General features: G+C 42.6%; 2 protein-coding genes across 3 annotated transcripts in view; one reads left to right on the top strand and one right to left on the bottom strand.

Moving 5' to 3' along the window:
- The window catches only part of FBXO11 (F-box protein 11), a 69,666-nt gene extending 63,930 nt beyond the window's left edge, over positions 1–5,736 (top strand). For both annotated transcript variants that reach the window (XM_071580244.1, XM_071580233.1), the window contains exons 18-23: positions 28–171; positions 1,088–1,198; positions 2,336–2,443; positions 3,723–3,831; positions 4,223–4,321; positions 4,402–5,736. In XM_071580244.1, the coding sequence (XP_071436345.1) occupies positions 28–171; positions 1,088–1,198; positions 2,336–2,443; positions 3,723–3,831; positions 4,223–4,321; positions 4,402–4,531 (701 nt within the window). In that variant the 3' untranslated portion in view covers positions 4,532–5,736. The remainder of the gene's footprint in view (positions 1–27; positions 172–1,087; positions 1,199–2,335; positions 2,444–3,722; positions 3,832–4,222; positions 4,322–4,401) is intronic.
- Positions 5,702–22,054, bottom strand: MSH6 (mutS homolog 6). Its single transcript, XM_071580219.1, has 10 exons — positions 21,776–22,054; positions 19,661–19,863; positions 15,471–15,637; positions 11,865–14,412; positions 10,331–10,596; positions 9,602–9,719; positions 7,329–7,418; positions 6,676–6,830; positions 6,275–6,474; positions 5,702–5,869 (listed from the first exon to the last, which is right to left on the bottom strand). Exons 1-10 carry the CDS (start codon positions 22,018–22,020, stop codon positions 5,788–5,790), a joined length of 4,074 nt encoding a protein of 1,357 aa, XP_071436320.1. The 5' UTR covers positions 22,021–22,054; the 3' UTR covers positions 5,702–5,787.
- Positions 22,055–22,460: the final 406 nt, after the last annotated feature.

Genomic DNA, 22,460 nt, shown 5'->3' with positions numbered 1-22,460 from the left:
TTTTTTCTACCCTTTCTTCAATTTTAGGGCTTGGGTTTATAGAAGACAATGAAATTTTTGATAATGCAATGGCTGGTGTGTGGATTAAAACAGACAGTAATCCTACACTAAGAAGAAATAAAATCCATGATGGAAGAGATGGAGGCATCTGTATATTTAATGGGGGAAGAGGTAGGGTTTTTTCCCCTTACTAGCATATACTGAATATTCTGGATAAGAGTTTAATTTCAGATTTAGCAATGTCCTTTTTAAAGTGCTCTTTAGAATCATAGCTCTTGTCTTCTGAAGTAATAAAATAGTTATAGCAAACATACTCAGATACTTTTTAGCCTTAATTATACCAGTAATACTGAAATCCGTGGGAGACAGTGATAATTAATCTCATCCAGAACAACTGTTAAGATTGCTGCTTAGGACAGTACTTTTATGCCGTCTGCTTTTGTAAGCTTTGCCATTTCACTGATACACAATATTGAATTCAAGTCATGTAGCCAAAATTCATGCACCTGCACAGTGCAAGTTCTGCCAATGTCCAGGATTTAGGGAAAAAAAAACCAAACCAGATCTAAGGAATCTCTTGTATATTTGTAAACTTAGAAGTGGTTCCTGTCTGAAATGCCATGACTTCTGTATCCTGATAGCAGCTTCTGATATTTTGTAGATAATCTCTTGCTGTAAATGAGTTTTAATTTTAAGTTAAGTATTTCAAAGTAATCCTGTCCTGCAGTAACAAAAAAATGCAAGTGAAGCTTGGCTTTAGCAGGCTGCTTGTTTTAGAAGACAAGAACAAAAAAAGTGTTGAAAAAATTGAAGAAAAATTTGGAAAGCTAAAATACTTAGTTCTCTGTAATGGGGCTTATGATCCCAAATTCTGTCTCTTGTATACTGAAAAACTACACTTCCAAGATATACACTGTGAATTATTTTAAACTTCTATCACTAACTTCAGTGCTATTGGTGTGTATTCTCCAATGGAAGGAACTAGCAGGATAATGACAGATGAGATCTTTTGAAAGTGTTTCACAGAGTGGTTATGGATCAGGAAATGGTACCAAGCTCAAATGTCATGTTTGTTGGTCTGTTACAGGTCTTCTGGAAGAGAACGATATCTTCAGGAATGCTCAAGCTGGTGTTCTCATCAGCACCAACAGCCACCCTGTGCTAAGGAAAAACCGAATATTTGATGGATTTGCTGCAGGTTTGTGTTTTTTAAATCAAATTTGGAAGTGTTAGAGGTTGGAGTAAGCTCTTCACAAAGCTAACTCTTGGGTTTCTTTACCCCATGGTATTTAGACATTATAACAGAGACTGGGATATATCCTCAATATAGTCTAGAAGTCATTTGAGAATTCAGAATTTTAGCCAGAATGTATTTACAGCAGTCTCTGGAATTACTAGTGGGTTGAGAAGTGACACTTTCTATCTTGTAATTTTTTTAATGAAATAATTTTTCATTGTTTTATTTTAAATGTAATTGCTGAAATTGTCTAGGACACATTCATAGTAATGTGCTGGATGCTGGTTTGAATATTTTATCACTGCTTTAAAACCTAGGAAACAGAGCAAATACACATTTTGAAGATAGTTGAATTGCTTCTCAAGTTCAACATTTAACACTCCATAAACTAGAAAAATTACAAATATGAGTGTTTCTGACTCCAGAAGAGATGAACAGTGTTTAACTGTGATTTTTTGGCAATTTACTGTTTAATCATCACAGTTCTATACTTCTTGCATTCCATTCCATTTCAACTAAAATTGCATTCTTGAGTTTTCTCCCATCTTTCTTTCAGAAGAAGCACGTTTTCTGAGAAGAGCCTGTAAAGGTGGTGTTTCAGTGTGGTGGGGGGGAAGGATAGGTTGCTGTCAAGAGCAGTCCCGGATAAATGACTTGAAGACACGGGTTACTGATAAAAACTAAGAGTTAAATGATTTTAGGTTCCCATCTTAAGAACTTTTTTTAAAATATATTTTAAAAAGGGTAAGATATGTGCACAAGAACTTCCAAATGTGCATGAAGATGACAGCTTTAAGTACCCAAAAATCATATCCCCCTTGAAAAAGTATGTGTGATCATACTACTGGTTTATTATCAGATAAGCTCATTGTGTGTTGTTCCTCCCAGAAACCGTGCATGCCAGCTACAGCTCTTTGAAAGGATTCAAGAGCAGCATTTGAACCTCAGTTTTGTAACAAATTACAGTGCTGTTTCCCCCCGAGTTTTAAAAACATGAAGAACAAACTGTAGATCATGAGAGAGGTACAAATGTGCAATCACTAAGGATTTAACTTTGCCACTTTATTTTCTCTTCTTTTTTTCCCCAACTTAATAAAGGTATCGAAATAACAAATCACGCGACTGCAACATTAGAAGGCAATCAGATTTTCAACAACCGCTTTGGAGGTTTATTTCTAGCATCTGGTGTCAATGTCACAATGAAAGGTGAGCCTGAGCCCTCCTTGGTTATGTTTGCTCATTTGCTGGTTTTTAATTTGGTGCTGGGTCTTGGGTTTATCGCATCCTTTGTGGCTCAGATTTGGTACTGCCCTAAGAACACCTGTGACTAAGTGTTTCAGCTGAAGCTAATGAGCCAAGTTAAGCTGTGTTAAGATTTTTTCAAAGGTAGTGGAAGGTTTTGCTATCTTATTAAAACTGTTACTAGCTTTTCTATCTCAGTATAGCTTCTGAACTGGTTACTGGTCTTTGGCACATCTCAAACGCCAGTTCTAAGCGTGTAATGGAAAGTCTTTTCTCCCACATTCAAAAACAAGTGTCCAGTAAAGAAACATGCCTCACTTGACTTGTAGGATCTAAAAGCGTGAATATTCACAATCCCAGTAACTTTTTTTCAGAGAATAGGAACAGTTTACATACGTAAAATTCTCATATACAGTGGGAAAGTGCACATGACACAATATCCAGTTGAAGGAGATGGGAATGCTGGTTTGAATGCCAGACAGCTCCAGGAGGCTATTCTAGAATGAAAAGGTTCAGTTTGCAGAATTTTTATGTGTTTGGCTGTAGTATTAAGCCTTTTCCTGTGGATCCTTTACACCACTTTAAATACAAGCTCTGGCTTCCCACATCACAGTTCCTGGGCTTTATGATGCCATCTGTTGGTGCTGTGATGTTATTGGGAGTGTTCAAAACTCTAGTTTGAGGTGCACTTTGGGACTTGACGCAAGATCTAGTAGCTGAGTAACAGAGGGGATTATCAAATTCGCTGTGCCTTGGACACATCTTTTAAATGCTGGAGCTGGTCAGACCTAATTTCCACTTCCATTGTGTTGGAAAGTGCCTTATTCCTAGATTCTGCTGGGGAAAGAACAATCCCTTTTTTATTTCCTAAGGGATGTGTACAAGTCCTTCTGGTAGATGAGAGGTTTCTAAACATTCAGGTTTCAGGCTCCTCAGCTGAAAGCTTACTGTATCTGCAACCATTTATTCACAGGCCAATTCACAAACAGTATTCAAATGAAGGCTGTCATGAATTTTATGCTGTGTGTGCAGTGAAGAACAGTGCTTCTCACCTGAGGAGTGCATAGCACTCTGGGCATGTGCCTTGTGAGCTGGCATCAAGGATTTGTGACATGCATAAATGCCAAAACTAAAATGTGGGCATAGAACTATCTTCCTACGGGGCCCTTTGCTTCAACACATCAAGATAAAAAGTCATTGATCCAGGTGTGCTTAGTTTGGATTTTTTTTCCCCACCCAACAGATAACAAAATAATGAACAATCAAGATGCCATAGAGAAAGCTGTCAGTAGAGGCCAGTGTTTATATAAGATCTCAAGCTACACCAGCTACCCGATGCATGACTTCTACAGGTAACAGGTTCTTTCCCATCACCTACAGTAAAGTTTTCAAATAAACACTATTTCTCTTCCAATAAGGCCCCAGAACAGTTGCTGTATGTCTGTGAACACACAAATGCATGTTTTTCAACAGCAAGGTGACAGGTTTGAACACGTTCCCATTGTCTGGAATTTACTGCTGGCTTGAGGAAAACAAATTGTTAATGTGGAGCTCAGCCTGATGGATTACACAACACAACTGCACTTTCGACACAAGCAACAGAGTGTGCTGTGAAATCCAAGTCTGTGTAAAAATCTCAAGCCTTACAGTCCTGTGCACCCCCTTCCTTTAGTGCTGTTCTGCCCTCTGCTTGAGAGCCCGTTGCTTTTTGGCTCATGCTTGATGTGCTGCTTTTCCCTTCAGATGTCACACCTGCAACACCACAGACCGTAACGCCATCTGTGTGAACTGCATTAAGAAGTGCCATCAAGGACATGATGTAGAATTCATCAGACATGATAGGTATGTTTCATACCACAGTGTGGGGGGTTGTGTGGAGAGCACAAGGGAAGCAGACACTAAAGAGCTCTCTCTCGTTGTAGGTTTTTCTGTGACTGTGGTGCTGGAACACTGTCCAATCCCTGTACGCTTGCCGGAGAGCCTACACACGATACAGATACACTATATGACTCTGCTCCACCTATAGAATCTAATACATTGCAGCACAACTGAATTCCTTTCAGAAAGAAAGTCCTGCCATTCTAATACCATAACTATTAAAACTTTTTTTTTGGAGGAAGTTACACTTGCCCATTTCTGCAGAAAGAGACTGTATTAAAGCGGATGTGTGAGGTGTTGACACTATGGAGCTCAACCTACCAAAAAAGAAAGTGGCAATATGTTGACTCAGGATACCAGAACTGGGCGTTTTAGCATTACTGTGTAAACAAAGACTTTGAAGGGACAGAAGTGAAGAAAAATAAGCTGCAATTTTGTACAGATACCAACTTCTGAGAGCTGGTGTTTTTACAAGTAGCATTGAAACGCAGTCCAATTTGCAGTAGTACTATTCTGTAGACAAGCAGCATTCTTTGTTGCTGCCTTTATGGACATGGGTACCAATTGCTTTTGTAACATGGTAAAAATGTGAGCTAGCACTTCTGCATTTCTTTTGATTTTTTTTAACATTTATTCAGATTGAGAAATATGATTTTAATGCTTTAATCTCATGTAGTTTGTTTCTAATTTCAAGCAAAAAAATCTTATTGTACTTGAATGTGTCCTGTTTTGTTAGCACACCTAGATTTGCTGTAACTGTACTCATGTCCCAGTATATACATTCTTTCTATGAAAGAGAAAACACTAATCTTAAATTATATCCAGCAATTTTTCTGGTGTCCTCTGAAGTTAGAATAATCTCCTTCCCTGCCCCAGCAATAGTCTGTACTCAAACCACCCTAACAAAAATGCGAGTGTTTTAATGAGACTTCCTAGACTATAATGCACTATAAAACAAAGTACCCATGTAACTAAGTTTTGTGAAAGAAATTTTACTATGTTTTAAAGTACACAGTAGAAAGTCTCCTCAAAACAGTCTTGTACTTTACTCTGTTCATAGTTTTTTTTGAACAGTTTGGACATTACTTATATAACCTGCTGGAAAAATCACAGCAATTTCCTGCTCTAATGAAGCTGAGACAAGTATATATACAGCCCTATACAGTTTCATAGCTTTTTTCCATTTATGTGTATTGGTGACAGTGGGTAATCAACAGCCTGAAAGTGTATGCATGTACCATAACATCTAGACTTAATATATTGTGGAGTACTCAATAACCATTATGTAGAGGGTAGGTATGAATTAAAGGGTTTAATTTCCTAGGAAAGACAATGGAAAAATGGTCATTTTTAAAAAATAAAGTTTATTAGATCATAAAGTTGTCTGTTAACACGTTTTTGAGAAACCGCCTGTACAAACCCACGTGTTCTTAAAGGTGGTTGATCATCGCGGTGAGTTTCTGAACAGCGTTTGCATCGCTTGTTGCACCATCCACCACCCGGCACAGATACCTAAGGGAAATAAAAGCCTTTAGTGAACACAGAGCTTAAGCTTCCCATTCCTGGCACAACTTTAGGAGACACACATGCTGGGCCTGGTGCAAAGGCTGCCAGCAGCAGAGGCTCCAGTACTGCTCTAAGGTCCCTTGGCATTGCACAGCCTCTCCCCCCAGCCTGGCTCAGTGCACAGCCAGCCCTGCACCTCTGTGCAAATTAAGACTGGCATAAAATACTGCATTTGCTCATCATATCTGCCCTCCTGCAGTACCTCCCTTCCCGTGCAATACATTTGCTATTCCCAAAAGCAGTTGTAACTGCCCCTACTGCTGTGAGACTGAGCAAGTGCCACTCCCCAAATTTTAAAATGGGTGCCCACTAAGTAATGTACAACTTAAATACAGAAACCCAAGGCCTTACCTAAATATTCTCAGTGAAAGAGTTATTTTTTCAAACTCTCTGGCTTTTCTGTGCCCCTTCTGAATAACTTCATCTGGAATATCTGCAAGTCTTGCTGCATTGAAGCCATAGCTCTTTGGGCATGCTCCTTTAATGAATTTGTACAAGAACGTAATTGTTTCCTGGCTTGGATCTTCACTCTCATTCTCAACCATGCAAGCCTAGGAAGTGCAAGTGACAAGTCAGTGTTTGCAATACAGACCTACAGCCTAATAAATGAATGGGACATAATGTCCTTTTCTCAAAATGCCTGTGCCTCAGGGCAGAAGAGCACAGGGAAGTGTGCACAGCATGGGATCCGCCAGCCACAAGGAAAAATCCCATCCTTTGGTCCTCGTGGCTTGCGCTGTGCCCACACCTACCATGTGCCCCAGGCGTACGGCCGCGCTGTGGGAATGGTCCTCCACTAGGGAGTGGTAGTGAGTGGAGAACAGCGTCCGACACTGGATTTTCTCTGCCAGCTCCTTCACAACAGCACTCGCTATAGCTGTCCCATCAAAAGTAGCTGTGCCTCTGCCTGGAGAAGAAACAGGAGAGCTTTGGCATACTTGGGAACAGAAGCAGCAGAGTAAATTCAGTCCTTAATTTACTTGCCACTGGTGAGAGATGTGTATCCCTTCAATTGTTAAAATGACGAACCAGAAGTAGAGGTGCTTTTCTAAAGACAAATGCAGCAATGCATTTGTAGTGTTTGTCTCCCTCTGCACTCTGTGGAAGGTGGACAAACAGCAGTGTGTGGTGAGATCCACCAGGGTGTGACCCAAGCATTTGCCCCGTAACAAGTCACACTTCCTCTGCACTGCAGAAAATGATGTTTCTGCTCTCTAGAGGTTTGCTGCAAGTAATTATGCAAAGGAAGAGCTGGAACCATAGCTGGAAATAGGAGATAGTAGTGCTGCAGGGTGGGAGGTGGTATATCAGTTCCTGGGGCACACAAGCAGTACACATTTTACAGAGTTAAGATTAAACACAGACCAGTTAAATATCAAGAGCATTATGTTAAAACGATAATTACCCAGTTCATCCACAAGAACAAGGGAATGTTTTGTTGCATGCTGGAGAATGCTGGATGTCTCACTCAATTCAACAAAGAAGGTACTTTCACCTTTACAGAAAATGACATAAAAAAAGACACTGTGAAGTAGTCAAAGGTCTGAAAACCACAACTCGACCCCCATTTAATGTGCACTAGAATCCTGGTAAAGCTAAAGTGAAGCTCACAACAAACCAAAAATTGAACAAAAACATAAAGCTTTCTTTCCAGTGTGAAAATGGTGGACTTCCACTTGCTGGAAAAAGCAGGGTTTTGTTCCTGGAGAGTACAGGCATATAGACATGAGTACAGTTAATTTAAGGCCACCATATCTGTCTGCCTTTAATAGCACTCGTCAAATGTTCCAGCTGGACAAAAAGGGGCACAAAGGATATAAGACGGGGGGAATCTTTGGCCCCTTCTTGCTCTAAATGCACAAGACAGGCCTAAGGTTTGTGGCTTTTCAGTGAAAAAGCAAGAAGAAAATCTTAAAGACTAAGACCAGAATTACTGGTTTGGTTGTGATGTTGTAAGGCAACAAATTATTTGGATAATAAAGGCTTTATTTGTACACACTTGAGTGAAGCACGACAAAAGAAATTTTCTGCTGCTGAGGCTTGAACATCTCATGGGAGTTTCAGCAACCCAGATAATACAAGGCCTGAAATTTAAACCTGAAATTGGTTTCAGCAGATTACAAGCAGAAGCACAGTTATTCTCACCCTTACACATGATAAATGCACACTTACAAAGTGGATTTACTAGTTCTTCGTAGGATACATTACAAAAAATCACAAACAGCAGTAATTAATGCAATTCATTCCATTAAAGGCAAGCATTTACTTTCCGTACTCGTGCTGCATGAGCACTGCTTTCCTCTAACATGTTTTCCAACGTGAATTATTAAGCAGTGTACACCAATCCTGATTTTCTGCATTTATTTAAGGAAATTTCTAAGATTGAGTATGTTTTTAACAATGTTTAAGAATAACCACTTACTCACTTCAGAAAATAAAGCCCTAAAATTGCACAGGCAATTTTAAAATTCCATTGCTTAAAAAATTAAATTCATAAAAGTCCTGTTGATATCCATTACAGAGTTAACTGCCACGGAGCAAGTTTTGCTGTGCTTTCCTATCTACAGAGTGTGCAACTAATACATCAAGAACAGATTTCAAATCTAGTTCTAAGCAGCATTCAGCCTCACAATGTAAAATAAAACATCTGTACACATATTTGGAAAAGAATAGTTCTCAATTGATAGAAAAAAAATTGAAAATGCTACACCTTGCTAGACCACCTCTTATGCAGGAAGGGCAGGTTTTATTTCTATCATAAGCACTTAAATATTCACCACTTAAGATTTACTTTTGAACTGAAATTAAACAAAATGGAAACTAGCTAGGTAAAGAAAACCTTAGTAACATTCTCTAGCTGCAAAGAAAAGCCTTGATTTGGGGAAGTGCAAATATTTTTTTTAATTAACTCAGAATGATTCATTTCCAAATTCCTTATGTGCAACAAGTCCAGTAGGCTTAACTCCTTTCATATGCACTGACCCCTATTTTTCAGCAGAGAGATCACAGAAAATCTGTGCCCTCTTTAAATGAGCAGTGATAGTGCCCTTTTTACCACAACAATAACTTTGTTTTTCTAGCCCTATGAACTTTGCCACCACCACAGGCAGACTTCCCATTCCAGTTTTGTCATCCTCCACTTGTGTCTTCCTCTCCATTGAAGAGACAAAATACTCCAAGAATTGTCAACCACTGCTTCCAAGAAGGAAGCCTGCCTCTCTTCTTAATCTGAAGAAATCAGATTTCAGACATAAGGCATTCTGACTGAAACAAAGAACTTCTAGTCTTGCCAAGGTACAAAAAACTCCTCTACAACAGCTACCCAAGCACCACTGTCCTATTCCAGAACACGTAGAAAAAGATACCAATGTGAGTAGGATATAATCAACTGTACAGCATCCAGAAAGATATTCCTCAGCCTTGCATCCAGCTGGGAGATAGGCTTTTAACACTAAAATTCATTAAAAGTGATCCTATGTGTCTGTCAAAAATAACAAAGGACACATATGTGAAAGAAACAAAGTGCAACTATAATCGTATTCCCACTCTCAACAATGAGAAATGACAGATTAGTGCCCAGTTCCCCCTGCAAAATCAACACACTGTCCCTTTCCAACTTGCCACTCAAAGCAAGAGAAGAAACTCACCGGGTGGCAAAAGCCCTTTGGAATAACTCACCCGCCATAATCCTGTCTGAGGCACCGAGCCGTGTGAACACCCTGTCAATGGGTGTGAGCCTGCAGGCTTCTGCTGGTACGTAGCACCCCAGCTGGGCCATTACAGCCAGGAGACCAGCCTGCAGAACAAACATGCACACATTTCATGTTTTTACAATATGCTTGGAGCTTCAGATCCACACAGAGAACAAGGGGATGAAGCTGTGTTTTCCCCTAAAATAGAGAGTATATAAAGCTTCCTGCTGTTTTAACAGCTCCAGGCTGCAGCATCATAATCTCAAACAGGACTAAACTACTCTGAAAGGTTCCAAAACACAAGTTATCACAGCAAGCAGTATTTATAAAGCAAACTCCCTGTTGCTTTCCCAGTTGCCGCTGATCCCTGGTTTCATCTTGTTCAACCTGCAGAAGCATCTTTTGCCAGATCATGTCAAGTCCTAGATAAGTCACTTGAAAAAGATAAAAGGCACTCTTATCAACCATCTCACATCTGCCAACCATCTCACACAGGAGAAATAAAACTTTCTCCTCCCTAAAGTGAAAATAGAAAAACTATCTAAACATGGACATTTTCTACTGGACTATCTTTACAGTGCTGTTGTTGGACTGTGCTGCACACCCTAAACGCCACTTCTGGGATCAGCTCTGGCAATGGCCAAACTTTGCAATTCCTTTATGCAAGACACAAAGGCACTGTGGACCATTTGTTCTTACACAGAAAGTCAATCACCTGTCTCATGAGTGTAGATTTGCCACCCATATTTGGGCCAGTTACCAACACACAGGAGGCTTCACTGCTGCTGCCTTCACCTCTGCTGCCGATCATGATGTCGTTAGGAATAAAGTCATCCCCAAAGAAAGTTTTTGTAATGCAGGGATGGCGTGAGTTTCTGAGTTCCAGGAAGGGAGGAGCACTATCCAGAGGCAGCAGAATTACAGGTCGGCACAGGGGTCCATCACCATCTTGACTGTAGCGAGCCAGGGACATCAAGACATCTATAAAATAAAGAGAAATTCCAGTAAGTCACACTTTCATCTTTCTTCATTCACTAGAATTCATTTACTCATTGAATAGCAATTTTGTAAGCACAATTTTCCAGCTTATTCCATTTTCCTTTTAAGGAAAACACACAAGAAGCATTCCAGACCAAGTAAAAGGTGAGAATATTTACATTTACTTTCCTTACTCCTTCCAGATTTCTACTGATGTCAGGTTAAAATCCTCTTACCTAGTTTTCTAGTTTAAAAGTCTTTAAAATCCACATCATTTAACTTAAAAAGTACATGTCTAAAATATTTGTTTTTTTCATTTAGAATGAGTAAAGAGGAAATCAGCTTCTGTGACAGTGAAGAAACATAACGTTGCTTGAAAGTTGCCAAAGGAGATTTATATAAATCTTAAAGTTCTGTTGGTCCATCAAAAAACAGCAGCACAAGTCACCCCAGTTAGCTGAGCTCTAAGGTTCTAAAAGCTGATTACCTACAAAATGAGACCATTCTATGATTTTAGAGGCTTTACATACACATAATTACAGCTCAGCCTCTACTGGAAACCAATTCAGTATTTGCCCTGATGCTGTGGTGTAGCTGATGTCACTGCTTCCCAGACCCCCCAGCCAATCTGTTCCAAGACAACCCTTCCTGCCTGCCTGTCTCCCCTTTTCTGCCCCAGTGGCCTTCAGAGAATACTTTCATTTTTCCCTGGAACAAAGACATCCCAGAGTCCCTCATCCTAGCAGAAAATTCACAGTACAAAAGTATGCCAGTCCTGAGAAGAGAATATAGAAGATTGTTCTATCCCAGAAACATAGGAAGATTTGGGGAAGTCTGCCTACCAGACTACCTTCTTCAAGCCTTGACAATAACCACTTCTTTATTTTTATGCCTGCTCAGATGGAAAGGAAATAACTAGTATGTTAGATGATACCTTCATTTAATAAAAAGCTACTAATCCATACACAAGAATCTGGAGGCAATGAGAAACTCACCAGGCTACGCTTAACTGTGAGAAATATTCAGCTGTACACTTACCATCACACTACAGGAATGAAGAAAGAGGTTGCAAACATAAAGACCCAGCAACTATCCTGTCATTACTGACAGGAAGGAAAGAGGGAATCACTGTTAGCTATCAAAGCTATTACTGCAATGGGAGTTTAAAATTTAAGGGCTGGCAACAAGCCTTTTTTGCTTATCCAAATCAGGTGTCAATTTCGTACACAAGAGCAATTTTAATGTGTATCAGAATGAAGCAGAGCTCTTACCCAGCACAGCAATGCACTCCACAGCTGCCTGCCAGTCTTTGCTGTTTTTATCAAAGTTGTGGAACAAGCGCCTCATGCAGTCCTTCAGCGCTGCGTCGCGGCGCTCTTCAGCGTTGACCATCGCCGCCAGCATCTTCTCAATCTCCTTGGTCCAGTAACGTTTGTACCCCTTCCTGCTTGACCTCAGCTCGTATTCCTTGGGCAAATTACGTGATGATATGACACTTTCCGGTATTTCCATTTGGTATCGATTTCTGCCTGTCCCCCAGTACAGGATGGATTTGCATCCAAGCAGTTTGCGCTGCTTATCCAGGTACTTGTTAAGATCTTCCTCAATAGCTTTAATATCCTGTAGTGCTACATCATAATCGGAGTCAAAGCCTGCCTTTGGAGTAATCACTCCTGTCTTCCGAGCATGGTTGTGATCAAAAGCAGTATCCCATCTTGTAAGCTCTGCACTCAAGTCTGGGAAGCGGCCGTCTGGATTTTTGGCTTTACAGGTAACTACCTGCCTCAGGACTTTAGATTTGAAGTCATTGGCAATCTCTTCCATGACATCAACAATTTCATTCACTACTTTAAACCCCTCCAGTGTAGACAAAAAGTCAGCAATTTTTTTTTTGCTGTATCTGATTTCTTCATAAAAAATGGCCCTGCTGTCAGGATGGTTCTGACTTTTAAGTGGTGATCCAATACTGTGAATTTTGTTGAGCAGCCTTTCAAGGTCAGGCAGTTTCTTCAGGTGCTCACTAACTTCAGACATTTTATCTATCACTGCCAAGAGGTCCTCAACAGCATCCAAACGATCGTTGATGGATTTAGGATTACAAAGTGGTGCGCAGAGCCACTGTTTCAGGAGTCGCTTCCCAAATGGTGTACAACAAGAATCAATCCTTTCCAACAAAGTACCTTCTGTGGTTCCATTGGTTCCATTCTGCAGGACTTCCAAGTTCATCAGGGTGACTCCATCCAGCACCATCCGCTGATCAGTTTTGGAAAACAAACTACTTGAACTCATAGTTTTGGCAGTAGCGATATCCACAGGGACATATTCCTCGAAGTTTGCCAGTGATAACAGCTCCTGATCGATTAGACATTTTTTGAGATAGAAGACACATCCCCCAAGAGCTGACAAAGCTAATTCACTGTTTTCACCAGGAGTTAATCCTAATGAGTCACTCTCTGAAGTCAGAGATCTGATTACAGAGGGCAGAGAACATCCATTTTCACAATTCTGTTTCTCCTTGAAATACCCTTCTTCAAGAAGGACTTTCAGTGTTTTAGATGCATTCCAAAACTGGGATCCTGAGGTCAGCCCTTCCTGAATGCAAGAAACAAGTGAGCCCTTCAGTATCTTCTGTGTGTCCACAGACAAGTTCCCCTTCTCATATAGTACCTGCACAGGAGTGTAATGTGCTACTAAAGTCCTAAACCTCGAGCAGTGGCGGTCGTCTGAGAACTGGCCTACATAAAACTTCCCCACCGATGTGTCAACAAAGCAGACCCCATAAACACGCTGTCCAGAGGAGTCTTCTTTCTCCTTAACACACAGAAGGTATTTGCTGTGGTTCTCAGAGGGATCACAGTCCATAATGCTGTAAGTCTGAGTTCCTTTGGTGATGATCCTGCAGATTTCTCGGTGTACCACCTTGTCAAACCTTGTGGAGTAGGCTGTTGACTTGCAACGCGCTTCCATCATTTCGGGAGTTTCTGTTTGCTCAACACGGGCTACCTTGTAGCCTTTCTGCACTAGAACATCTGAGAATCTGCCAAATGCAATTTCTGGAAAACCTGAATGGGCCCAAGTACCTTTCATAAATATCAGGCCCAGCTCATTTACACCGGTGACTGCATCCATATGATACAACTCATAGAACTTTCCAACTTTGTAGAAAAGCACAGCATCAAAGTTTTGACTTTTCAGCTGCCACCACCTCCGCATTCCTGGCGTACACTTGTTGAGATAATCCTGGGGCACATAGAGAGTACATGGGTCATAATCAGGATCACCCTGACACTTTCTATGTGCATCTTTCCTCTTCCCTTCCTGCAGCCAATCAAGCTTTTCATGTTCCCACACTGTGAAGCCACCAGTGCCTCCACTGCAAGCATTTGCCTGGGATTCGAAACTTTCAGGTGCTGCAAATGGTGTCAACTTAGACTTGGCTTCTGAAGAGACAGTTGCTGGTCTTTTGGGCATTTCAGAAGATTCATTTCCTAAGCTGCTCCGTTTAGCAGGCTTTTTCATCTCTGTTCTCTTTCGTTTAGAAGGGACCTTTATGGGACTTTCTGCAACACTCTCTGCATCTGTCTCTGTGTCAGAAGATTCATTTTCATCCACCCCACTACTCGCTTCCTCACTGCTTGCTGCTTCTTTCACATCAGGCTTAAACTCTGCATCAGAGCCTTCATTGTCACTGTCAGAATCCAGCACTCTTCTTTTCTTGGTGTTTACAGCTCTTTCCCTGCTTTTTACTCGCTTATTACTCTTCATGTCCTCCTCACTGTTGCTGTCATCACTGTTGCCTGATGCACTTTCACTCATCTCCTAGAAAAATAAATAGATAATTTTGGCTACAAAGTCACTACTGCAAAAAGAAGCGTAAAAGTGTGCAATAAAGCCATAGCTATGATACTTCAAGCAAGAGACAGCACAGCCAAGCCAAGCCTTACCAAACCTTACCAGAATTACTTTTTTTTCTGGAAAACTAACTGCTACTGGCCAGTGGCATAATTACTCCTATTTGTATTCTTTACAGCCTCATTCATTACTGCGCATAACTGATGCTGATGAACAAAACACTTAAACTGCACAAAAAGCATATGGCATATGAAGTTCAGCACCAAGGAGAAATACCTCCATACATTCACTCAGTGTTAACTCTTGTCAGAAACATGATGAGGCTTGGCCACCTTTCAGTACAAGCTCATGTGAGTTTTGCCCTTGATTTTTGTTTTTTAGTTAACTTCCTATTTCTACCTAGAAACATACTACCTTAAAGTAATCTTCAAGAAGATTGTGCATGTGTAGGAGAAAGAAAAGAAAGTCCATTATTTGTCTTTTCAGCCTTAAACTTTAATAACACCAGCAACAGCACTGGAAAAAAACCTGTAAGTGGAGGGACTGTGGTGAGTACAAAGTGCCAGTGCCCACTGCACCACTGCCATGAACAAATTTTACAAATTTCTACATTATTACACACTAAAACTTCAGATCAAACCTCGGACAACTGGGAATATGAACAGCAAACAGAAAAGATTAAAAAGATGCATCAGAAAAAAGCACTTATGAGTGAGAAAGTGAGTCACCTGGGTTACCCAGGGAGTGATCAGTGAAGAGAGTCAGGGAAGTTAAGTAGCTTCTGAGGTCAGTCCTTACCACACAAAACACCAAAGAGACTTGTCTTTCAGACTAGAAAAGGTGAGAGACCAGCATGTGACCTGACAACACAGAAGCAGACATATGGATACATATGCATGCAAAATTAAAGAGGACATAAGCTGTGATACCAGAGAATTGCAAGACATACTATGCTTAGTTCCAAGACATAGCTTCTAAGTTCTAGCACTATTTTTGAAAATGACAGCAAGTAAGAAAAATTTTACCTCCATTTCCTCCTCCTCTGTGTCTGAAGGTTCATTGCATACTGCCAGCTCAAGCCTCTTAGTTTTATCTTTGCTCATTGCATCGTCTGCCAGCACCATTGCTCTTTTAATATCAGGCTTTGTACTATAAAACATTCCTCCCTTCCGCGTCTCCCCATCTGATGAACCTGTGAAACCACAAATTTGTCAGAAAGTTAGTCGAGCATTTAGCCAGTCCCTCAGTGTTCATACTTCACTTTTAAATGTATTCAGACAACCAGCATAATTCCCTAACATTCTGTTGTTACCTGTCATTCCCACCACATCTTAAATACAGTAACCCATCAGTTATTCAGCCTGAAAAACTACCCCTAGAGAAAGAATAAACATTCACAAATGAAATGCCTACCTAGTACATGAACATGTGAAGAATTGCTTCTATTTCTGTAACTCATTACCACATGTGAATACTTCTCAGCCAAGCTCTAAACACCCTCATGCTAACTGTACTTACTATTGAAAATAACGCTTCATGCAGTGCAGCAGACAAGCCTGATTGAGACCACATGGATATTTTAGGAACGACAGGGAAGTTCAGCCACAGTTATCTTAGAATCATAGAATCATGGAATCGATTGGGTTGGAAAAGACCTCCAAGATCATCGAGTCCAACCCTTGGTCCAACTCTAGTCCATTTACTAGATCATGGTACTCAGCGCCACGTCCAATCTGCATTTAAAAATCTCTAGGGATGGTGAATCCACCACCTCTCTGGGCAGCCCATTCCAATGCCTGATTACTCTCTCTGGAAAGAATTTTTTTCTGATATCCAACTTAAATTTCCCCTGGCAGAGCTTAAGCCTGTGCCCCCTTGTCCTATTGCTGAGTGCCTGGGAGAAGACACCAGCCCCCACCTGGCTATAACTTCCCTTCAGGTAGTTCTAGACAGTGATGAGGTCACCTCTGAGCCTCCTCTTTTCCAGGCTAAACAACCCCAGCTCCCTCAGCCTCTCCCCATAGGGCTTGTGCTCCAGTCCCTTCACCAGCCTTGTTGCTCTTCTCTGGACTCGCTCCAGCACCTCAATATCCTTTCTGAACTGAGGGGCCCAGAACTGAACACAGTACTCAAGGTGTGGCCTCACCAATGCAGAGTACAGGGGAAGGATCACTGCCCTGGTCCTGCTGGCCACGCTATTTTTGATACAGGACAGGATCCCATTGGCCTTCTTGGCCACCTGGGCACACTGTTGGCTCATGCTGAGCTTCCTGTCAATTAGTACTCCAAGGTCCCTTTCTGCCTGGCTGCTCTCCAGCCACTCTGTGCCCAGCCTGGAGCACTGCAGGGGGTTCTTGTGGCCAAAGTGCAGGACCTGGCACTTGGCCTTATTGAACTTCATCCCATTGGAATCAGCCCATCTCTCAAGTCTATCCAGATCCCTCTGCAGAGCCCTCCTGCCTTGCAGCAGATCGACACTCCCTCCCAGCTTGGTGTCATCGGCAAATTTGCTGATGATGGACTCAATCCCCTCATCTAAATCATCAATAAAGATGTTAAACAGGACTGGACCCAATACAGACCCCTGGGGAACACCACTGGTGACTGGCCGCCAGCTGGATGCAGCTCCGTTCACCAGCACTCTCTGGGCCCAACCCTCCAGCCAGCTCTTAATCCAGGAGAGGGTACACTTGTCCAGGCCATGGGCTACCAGCTTTTCCAGAAGTATATTATGGGAGGCAGTGTCAAAGGCCTTGCTGAAGTCCAGATAGACCACATCCACAGCCTTCCCCTCATCCACCAGGTGGGTCACCTGATCGTAAAAAGAGATCAGGTTGGTCAGACAGGACCTGCCCTTCCTAAACCCATGCTGGCTGGGTCTAATTCCTTGTCCACCCTGAAGGTGCTGTGTGATTGCACTCAGGATGAACTGCTCCATAACCCTGCCAGGCATGGAGGTCAGGCTGACAGGCCTGTAGTTGCCAGGGTCCTGCTTGCAGCCCTTCACGCTATAGGCATAAGTCACCTATTGACACAGACTTCTTGATTAAAGCTCTGCTGGCCTCCAAACTGCTCCTGCAGCAAGGTGTCCAGACCCAACACCAATGTATTAGCCAGATTAGCTGATCCTCAATCATGCTGGAGATTCACCCTGACACTGCAGAGTATCAGGCAAATCCTGCTATTAATAACTGCACCATTCCCTCATCCTCTTTCACAGCCGCTGAACACCACAGTTCCTCCTTTTACCACTTGCACACAACTCAAAAACAAAGCCAACCAATCTACAGATTGACTTCTAGAAAGGGTCCACAAAAACAATGAGATTCATCTTAATGCTATGCTCAAGAAAATAATCCTATATATAAGGTAACATATATTCAACTTATGGAAAGGAAAAAGAGGGACACAAGAGTATGTGATTGGGAAAAGCAATTCCTGCTTCTGCTCTAACAAGGTTATCTGCCTGCCTACGACAGTAGGATCTGCTTGGATAGGTCCTTACACCCTCTCTTGTGAATCCCATCATATGCTACTATTGACTGAAGCTTCAGTTCCAACTCAGAGGAAGACAAAAGGCAGCAGACTTGTAGGAGGCCAGCTACCTCAGAAATACGCCAAATGGAATCCTTTTTCACACTCATTTCTTTGAGTGTGCAGTAGCAAAGCAGGGAATTACAAGCAGCTGCTTCTACAGCATGCAACACATTAACAATGCAGGTCTCCATTCTAGTTTTGCAAACTCAATTTACAAATGACAGGAGAAAAATCTCATGTAATTTCATTGCACACTCAAGTGTGCAACATCTGCATATTCACTCCAACAACTGGTATGCACCTTCCCTTCTTGCATGCCCAGCTGTTGCAGGTCTGGCCCTGTCCTGCCTATATTTACTCAGGTACAAACAATAACAAAAGAAACTTCTCCATTTTCTTATCCAAATACTCCAACACTCTTACTTTGTTTACCAAGATACTTTTTGTTTGAATTTTAAAGCAACCCACATATTTTAAATATTTTTACTCTGTTCTGCATTCAACACATTTCTCATGGACAGACCTGTGTACCTGTGCTTAAACTTTCTTATTTTTCCACAGTTATCTTTTGGTAAACCTGTATTTGCTTTAAAGTGCAACTGTAAGCTCTTAAAATCCATTTGATTCTTTTAGAATACATTCTGGGAAGGCACATATAAACTATGGAACAGTTCACTTGCATTACATTATGCCAACATTCATGGCAAAACATTACCATTTTAATTTAAAACTAACCATGGCTGAAGTGCAGTACCTTGCAGTACAAAGGAGCCAAAAAAATGTGTCTACATGATCACATGAGTTGGAACTGTGACTTGCAAAAAGGCAGACACTGTCTAAATTCAGATTTTTCATGGACACAAGAAAATCCCAAAGTGCACCAGAAACACCGTGTTACACACAAAGTACCTGCCTAACAACAGTTCACAGCAACATGATGATTTACATGTCACAGTTTACAGCCAATGATTTAGTTTTCAGCAACAGTAAAATTATGAAATAAGGGGAAAACAGATCATGATTATTAATAAGGTGAGATTTATTATGCAAGATATTAATTCCTGATTAAATTTTTCACTAGTTAGCAAAGTAATTTCTTCAATATGACAAACACGAGTTTTCCTCGATAACCACAAGCACTAACCTCACAAACACTCAATTCTCAAGTTATGTGTTTTATTAACAAAACTGCATTGCCTAAAAGAAACACCACAGCAGAATTAACTTTAGTTACCTAATACCCTGAGTTAGTCTTTTAACAAATTGCAGTTCCTACATAGCAGCTTAAAAACTGGGTTTGACATTCCTAATAAATTGGGGATTTCAGAGCTAAAAAGGGAAATACTGGATTTAACCTTTAGATACTTTTTATGTTAACAGGAGAAGTAAAGGAAAAATCTTTAAAATATAAAAAAGCTTGAAGGCTTATTTAGCTGTTCTAACCTAAAAAACAAGAGAGCTTAGTGGTTCATGTTCAAAGAACTGTATAATCATAAATGTACCCTTAACACTCAAAAACTTGCTTTCTGTAATTTAAAAAGCACAAAACGTGCTCAATTCTAACCTTGGTTTTGTTGCTGTTTTTCTGTGGAGAATACCATATCCTATACTTCAAACCTACTTTTTCCAAAACAAGTGGCATATTTCTAGGTCAAAAAGTTTAGTATGTATCTCTTACCTTTATATGGCCTCAGGTATTTAATACTTATCCAGCCCCTTGTAGGGCTGTCATCAAAAAACTGTACATGGACACGAGTGGATTTTCCTTTTCCTCTGAGTATTGTTCTTTCAGTCGGGTGGTTGTATATGAGACCCGGCCACCAAGGATAACCTTCCATCTTGGCCCAGACCAAGTCCCCAGGAGAATACTCACAGGAGACACTGCAGAGACAACAAATGTGTAATTAAAGCAGCTATCTTCATAACTGTAACTCTACACTGTTTCTGAGCAATTTAAACTCTTCAGGTCTTGGAAGGCTCCCAAGTGGTGCAACATGGATTACACAGTCCTTCTATACCCACCACCAATACCTTACCAAAGTTTCTTGATTTACTCCTCCAATTTCCACTGTATCCCCACAGAGACAGAGCTTTATCATAAAATGGTTTAGATTGGAAGGCACCTCAAAGGTCTTCTACTTCCAAACCCCTTGCCATAAGAAGGGGTATCTCCCACGAGACCAGGTTGCTCGAAGCCCCATCCACCCAGGCCTTGAACACTGCTAAGAACAGGGCAACTTCTCTGGGTAATCTGCCAATGTCTTACCACCTCATAGTAAAAAAATTTTTCCTAATACATACACTTAACCTACTCTCTTTCAGTTTAAACCATTCCCCCTTGTCCTATCACTACATGCCCTTGTAAAAAGTCCCTCCCAGGCCTCTTTAGGTACTGGAAGGTGCTGTAAAGCCTCCCTGGAGCCTTCTCTTTTTCGGGCTGAACAACCCCAACTCTCTCAGCCTCTCTACACAAGAGAGTTGCTCGAGGCCCCCAAGCATCTTTGTGGCATCCTCTGGATTCACAGTCACAGACAAGTGGCTGTGGTTGGAAGAGATCTCCGGAGGTCTTCTTGTCCAAGCCCTCTCAAGCTGTGCCATCTACAGCCATGTGTAACCAGACTCTTTGTGGATTTTACAGAGGGGGAGAACAGCTGGGTCCAACCAGACCTTAACTAAAGGATTGCAGACTAGGTATTACGCATCATATAACATAATTAAGGCAAGTTTTCTTGTAGAGACTAATTATCAACCGGGCACCTAAAGGAAAGGAGTAAGATTTTAAAAAACGCTTAAGCTACAAAAAATAAAAAAACCACTGTTCACACTGCAAAGCACCCAATGCAGCTTTTATTTTCTCTTTCCTTCTCCCCTGAGATTTCAGCCAGTGCCACACTCCCACAGATGATCGCTGGGATACTCCTGAGGGCTGTGGCCCAAGAAGCAGTGCCACTGCTGACATGTGGGACACTTCCCATCATAACATACAGTACAAGAGAGACACGGAGATCCTGGAGTGGGTCCAGCAGAGGGCAACAAAGATGATTAAGGGACTGGAGCATCTCTCTTCGGAGGAAAGGCTGAGGGAGTTGGGCCTGTTCAGCCTCGAGAACAGAGGACCGAGCAGGGACCTATCGATGTATATAAACATGTAATTTGGGGGGTGCCATGAAGCTGAAGCCAGGCCCTTCTCGCTGGTGCCAAGTAACGGGACAAGAGGAAACAGCTGAAAACCGATGCACAGAAGTTCCGCCTGAATACAAAGAACTACTTTACTCTGTGTGCGACCACAGACTGGAATATGTTGCCCAGAGAGGTTGTGGAATCTCCCTCACCGGATATATTCAAGAACCGTCTGGACACAAACCTGCGCCATGTGCTCTGGGATGACCCTGCTTGTGCAGGGAGGTTGGACCACATGACCCACTGCGGTCCCTTTCAACCTGACCTGATTCTGTGATACAACACGGAAAGGAAATAAAGGCACAAGCGAAACAGTGTATTTCCAAACAGCAGAAACCAAACGCGCCGCCGCTCCCCGCAGGTGTCCGCCTGTCCCGCCGGGAACGCGGGCCGTGCAGGCCCAGCCGAACACCATGGCCAGGGAATGGGGGGCGGGACACCACCACATCCAGGGAATTGGGGCGGGACAGCGACGGGAGGGACGATACGGGCGGCCCGGGGGTTCCGCTCCCACCGCTGCCGGCCGCATTCCCGTCCCGCCTTCCCTTCCCTTCCCGCGCTCCGCTCCCGAACGGCCGCACTCCCGTGGCCTCCCCGCTTCCTCCGCCAGTACCTGGGGGCCTTCAGGGCCGCGCCGCCCTCCGTGCCCTTCTCGCCGCGCCGCGCCGCCGCTCCGCCCGCTGCTGCCGCTTCGCCGGCGGCGCTGCCGGCGGCCTGGCGGCCGTTCCGCTCGCCCGAGGCGCGGCGCCGCCGGAGCATCACACCGGCCGGCGGAGAGGCGGCTGCGGGCGCGGCATCCCGCGGCGAGGCCGGGGCGGCCTTGGGGAAGAAGCTGAGCAGGGAGCTCTGCCGAGACATGGCCGCGGCGGGAAACGCGGGCCCAGCGCGCCAAAGCCGCGCCAAAGCCGCGCCGAGCGCGTCCTGCCCCGCCCCGCCCCGCCCCGCCCCGCCCCGCGCCCGCCGCTCTGGCGGGAAACGCTGGGGAGCGCCCCTGAGGCTATTCCCGAGCCCAGCGGATGTGTCCGATTCGCTGCGTTGAAAAGTGTAGACTGTGTAATGATTTTCTCAAGAAAGCAAACTAATAAGCTCTGAGTGATGTCCAGATGGTTAGAAAGACAAACTGCTACAGGGGGAAAATTGGTGCAGCCAAAGCTCAACTGGAGTTGAAACTAGCCAGAAATGTGGGGGACAATAAAGAGTTTTTTCAAATATATTAATGGCAATAGGCAGTATAGAAATATCATTGACCCATTACAGTGTGAGGATGGTCACCTCACAAACAGGGACAGAGACAAGGC

This window comes from Pithys albifrons, chromosome 2, assembly GCF_047495875.1.
Source record: "Pithys albifrons albifrons isolate INPA30051 chromosome 2, PitAlb_v1, whole genome shotgun sequence".
Lineage (NCBI taxonomy): Eukaryota > Metazoa > Chordata > Aves > Passeriformes > Thamnophilidae > Pithys > Pithys albifrons.
Note: the sequence above shows the minus strand (reverse complement) of the source record. Positions and strands in the feature narration are given on the sequence as shown.

Excerpts from the sequence above, each read along its gene's own strand:
- MSH6 (XM_071580219.1), bottom strand. The coding sequence starts at position 22,020 with ATGTCTCGGCAGAGCTCCCTGCTCAGCTTCTTCCCCAAGGCCGCCCCG. Across the intron at positions 19,864-21,775 it reads GCGGCCCTGAAGGCCCCCAG|TGTCTCCTGTGAGTATTCTC; the intron begins GTACTGGCGGAG and ends TTGTCTCTGCAG. Across the intron at positions 7,419-9,601 it reads CTCAGACAGGATTATGGCGG|GTGAAAGTACCTTCTTTGTT; the intron begins GTGAGTTATTCC and ends TTTTCTGTAAAG.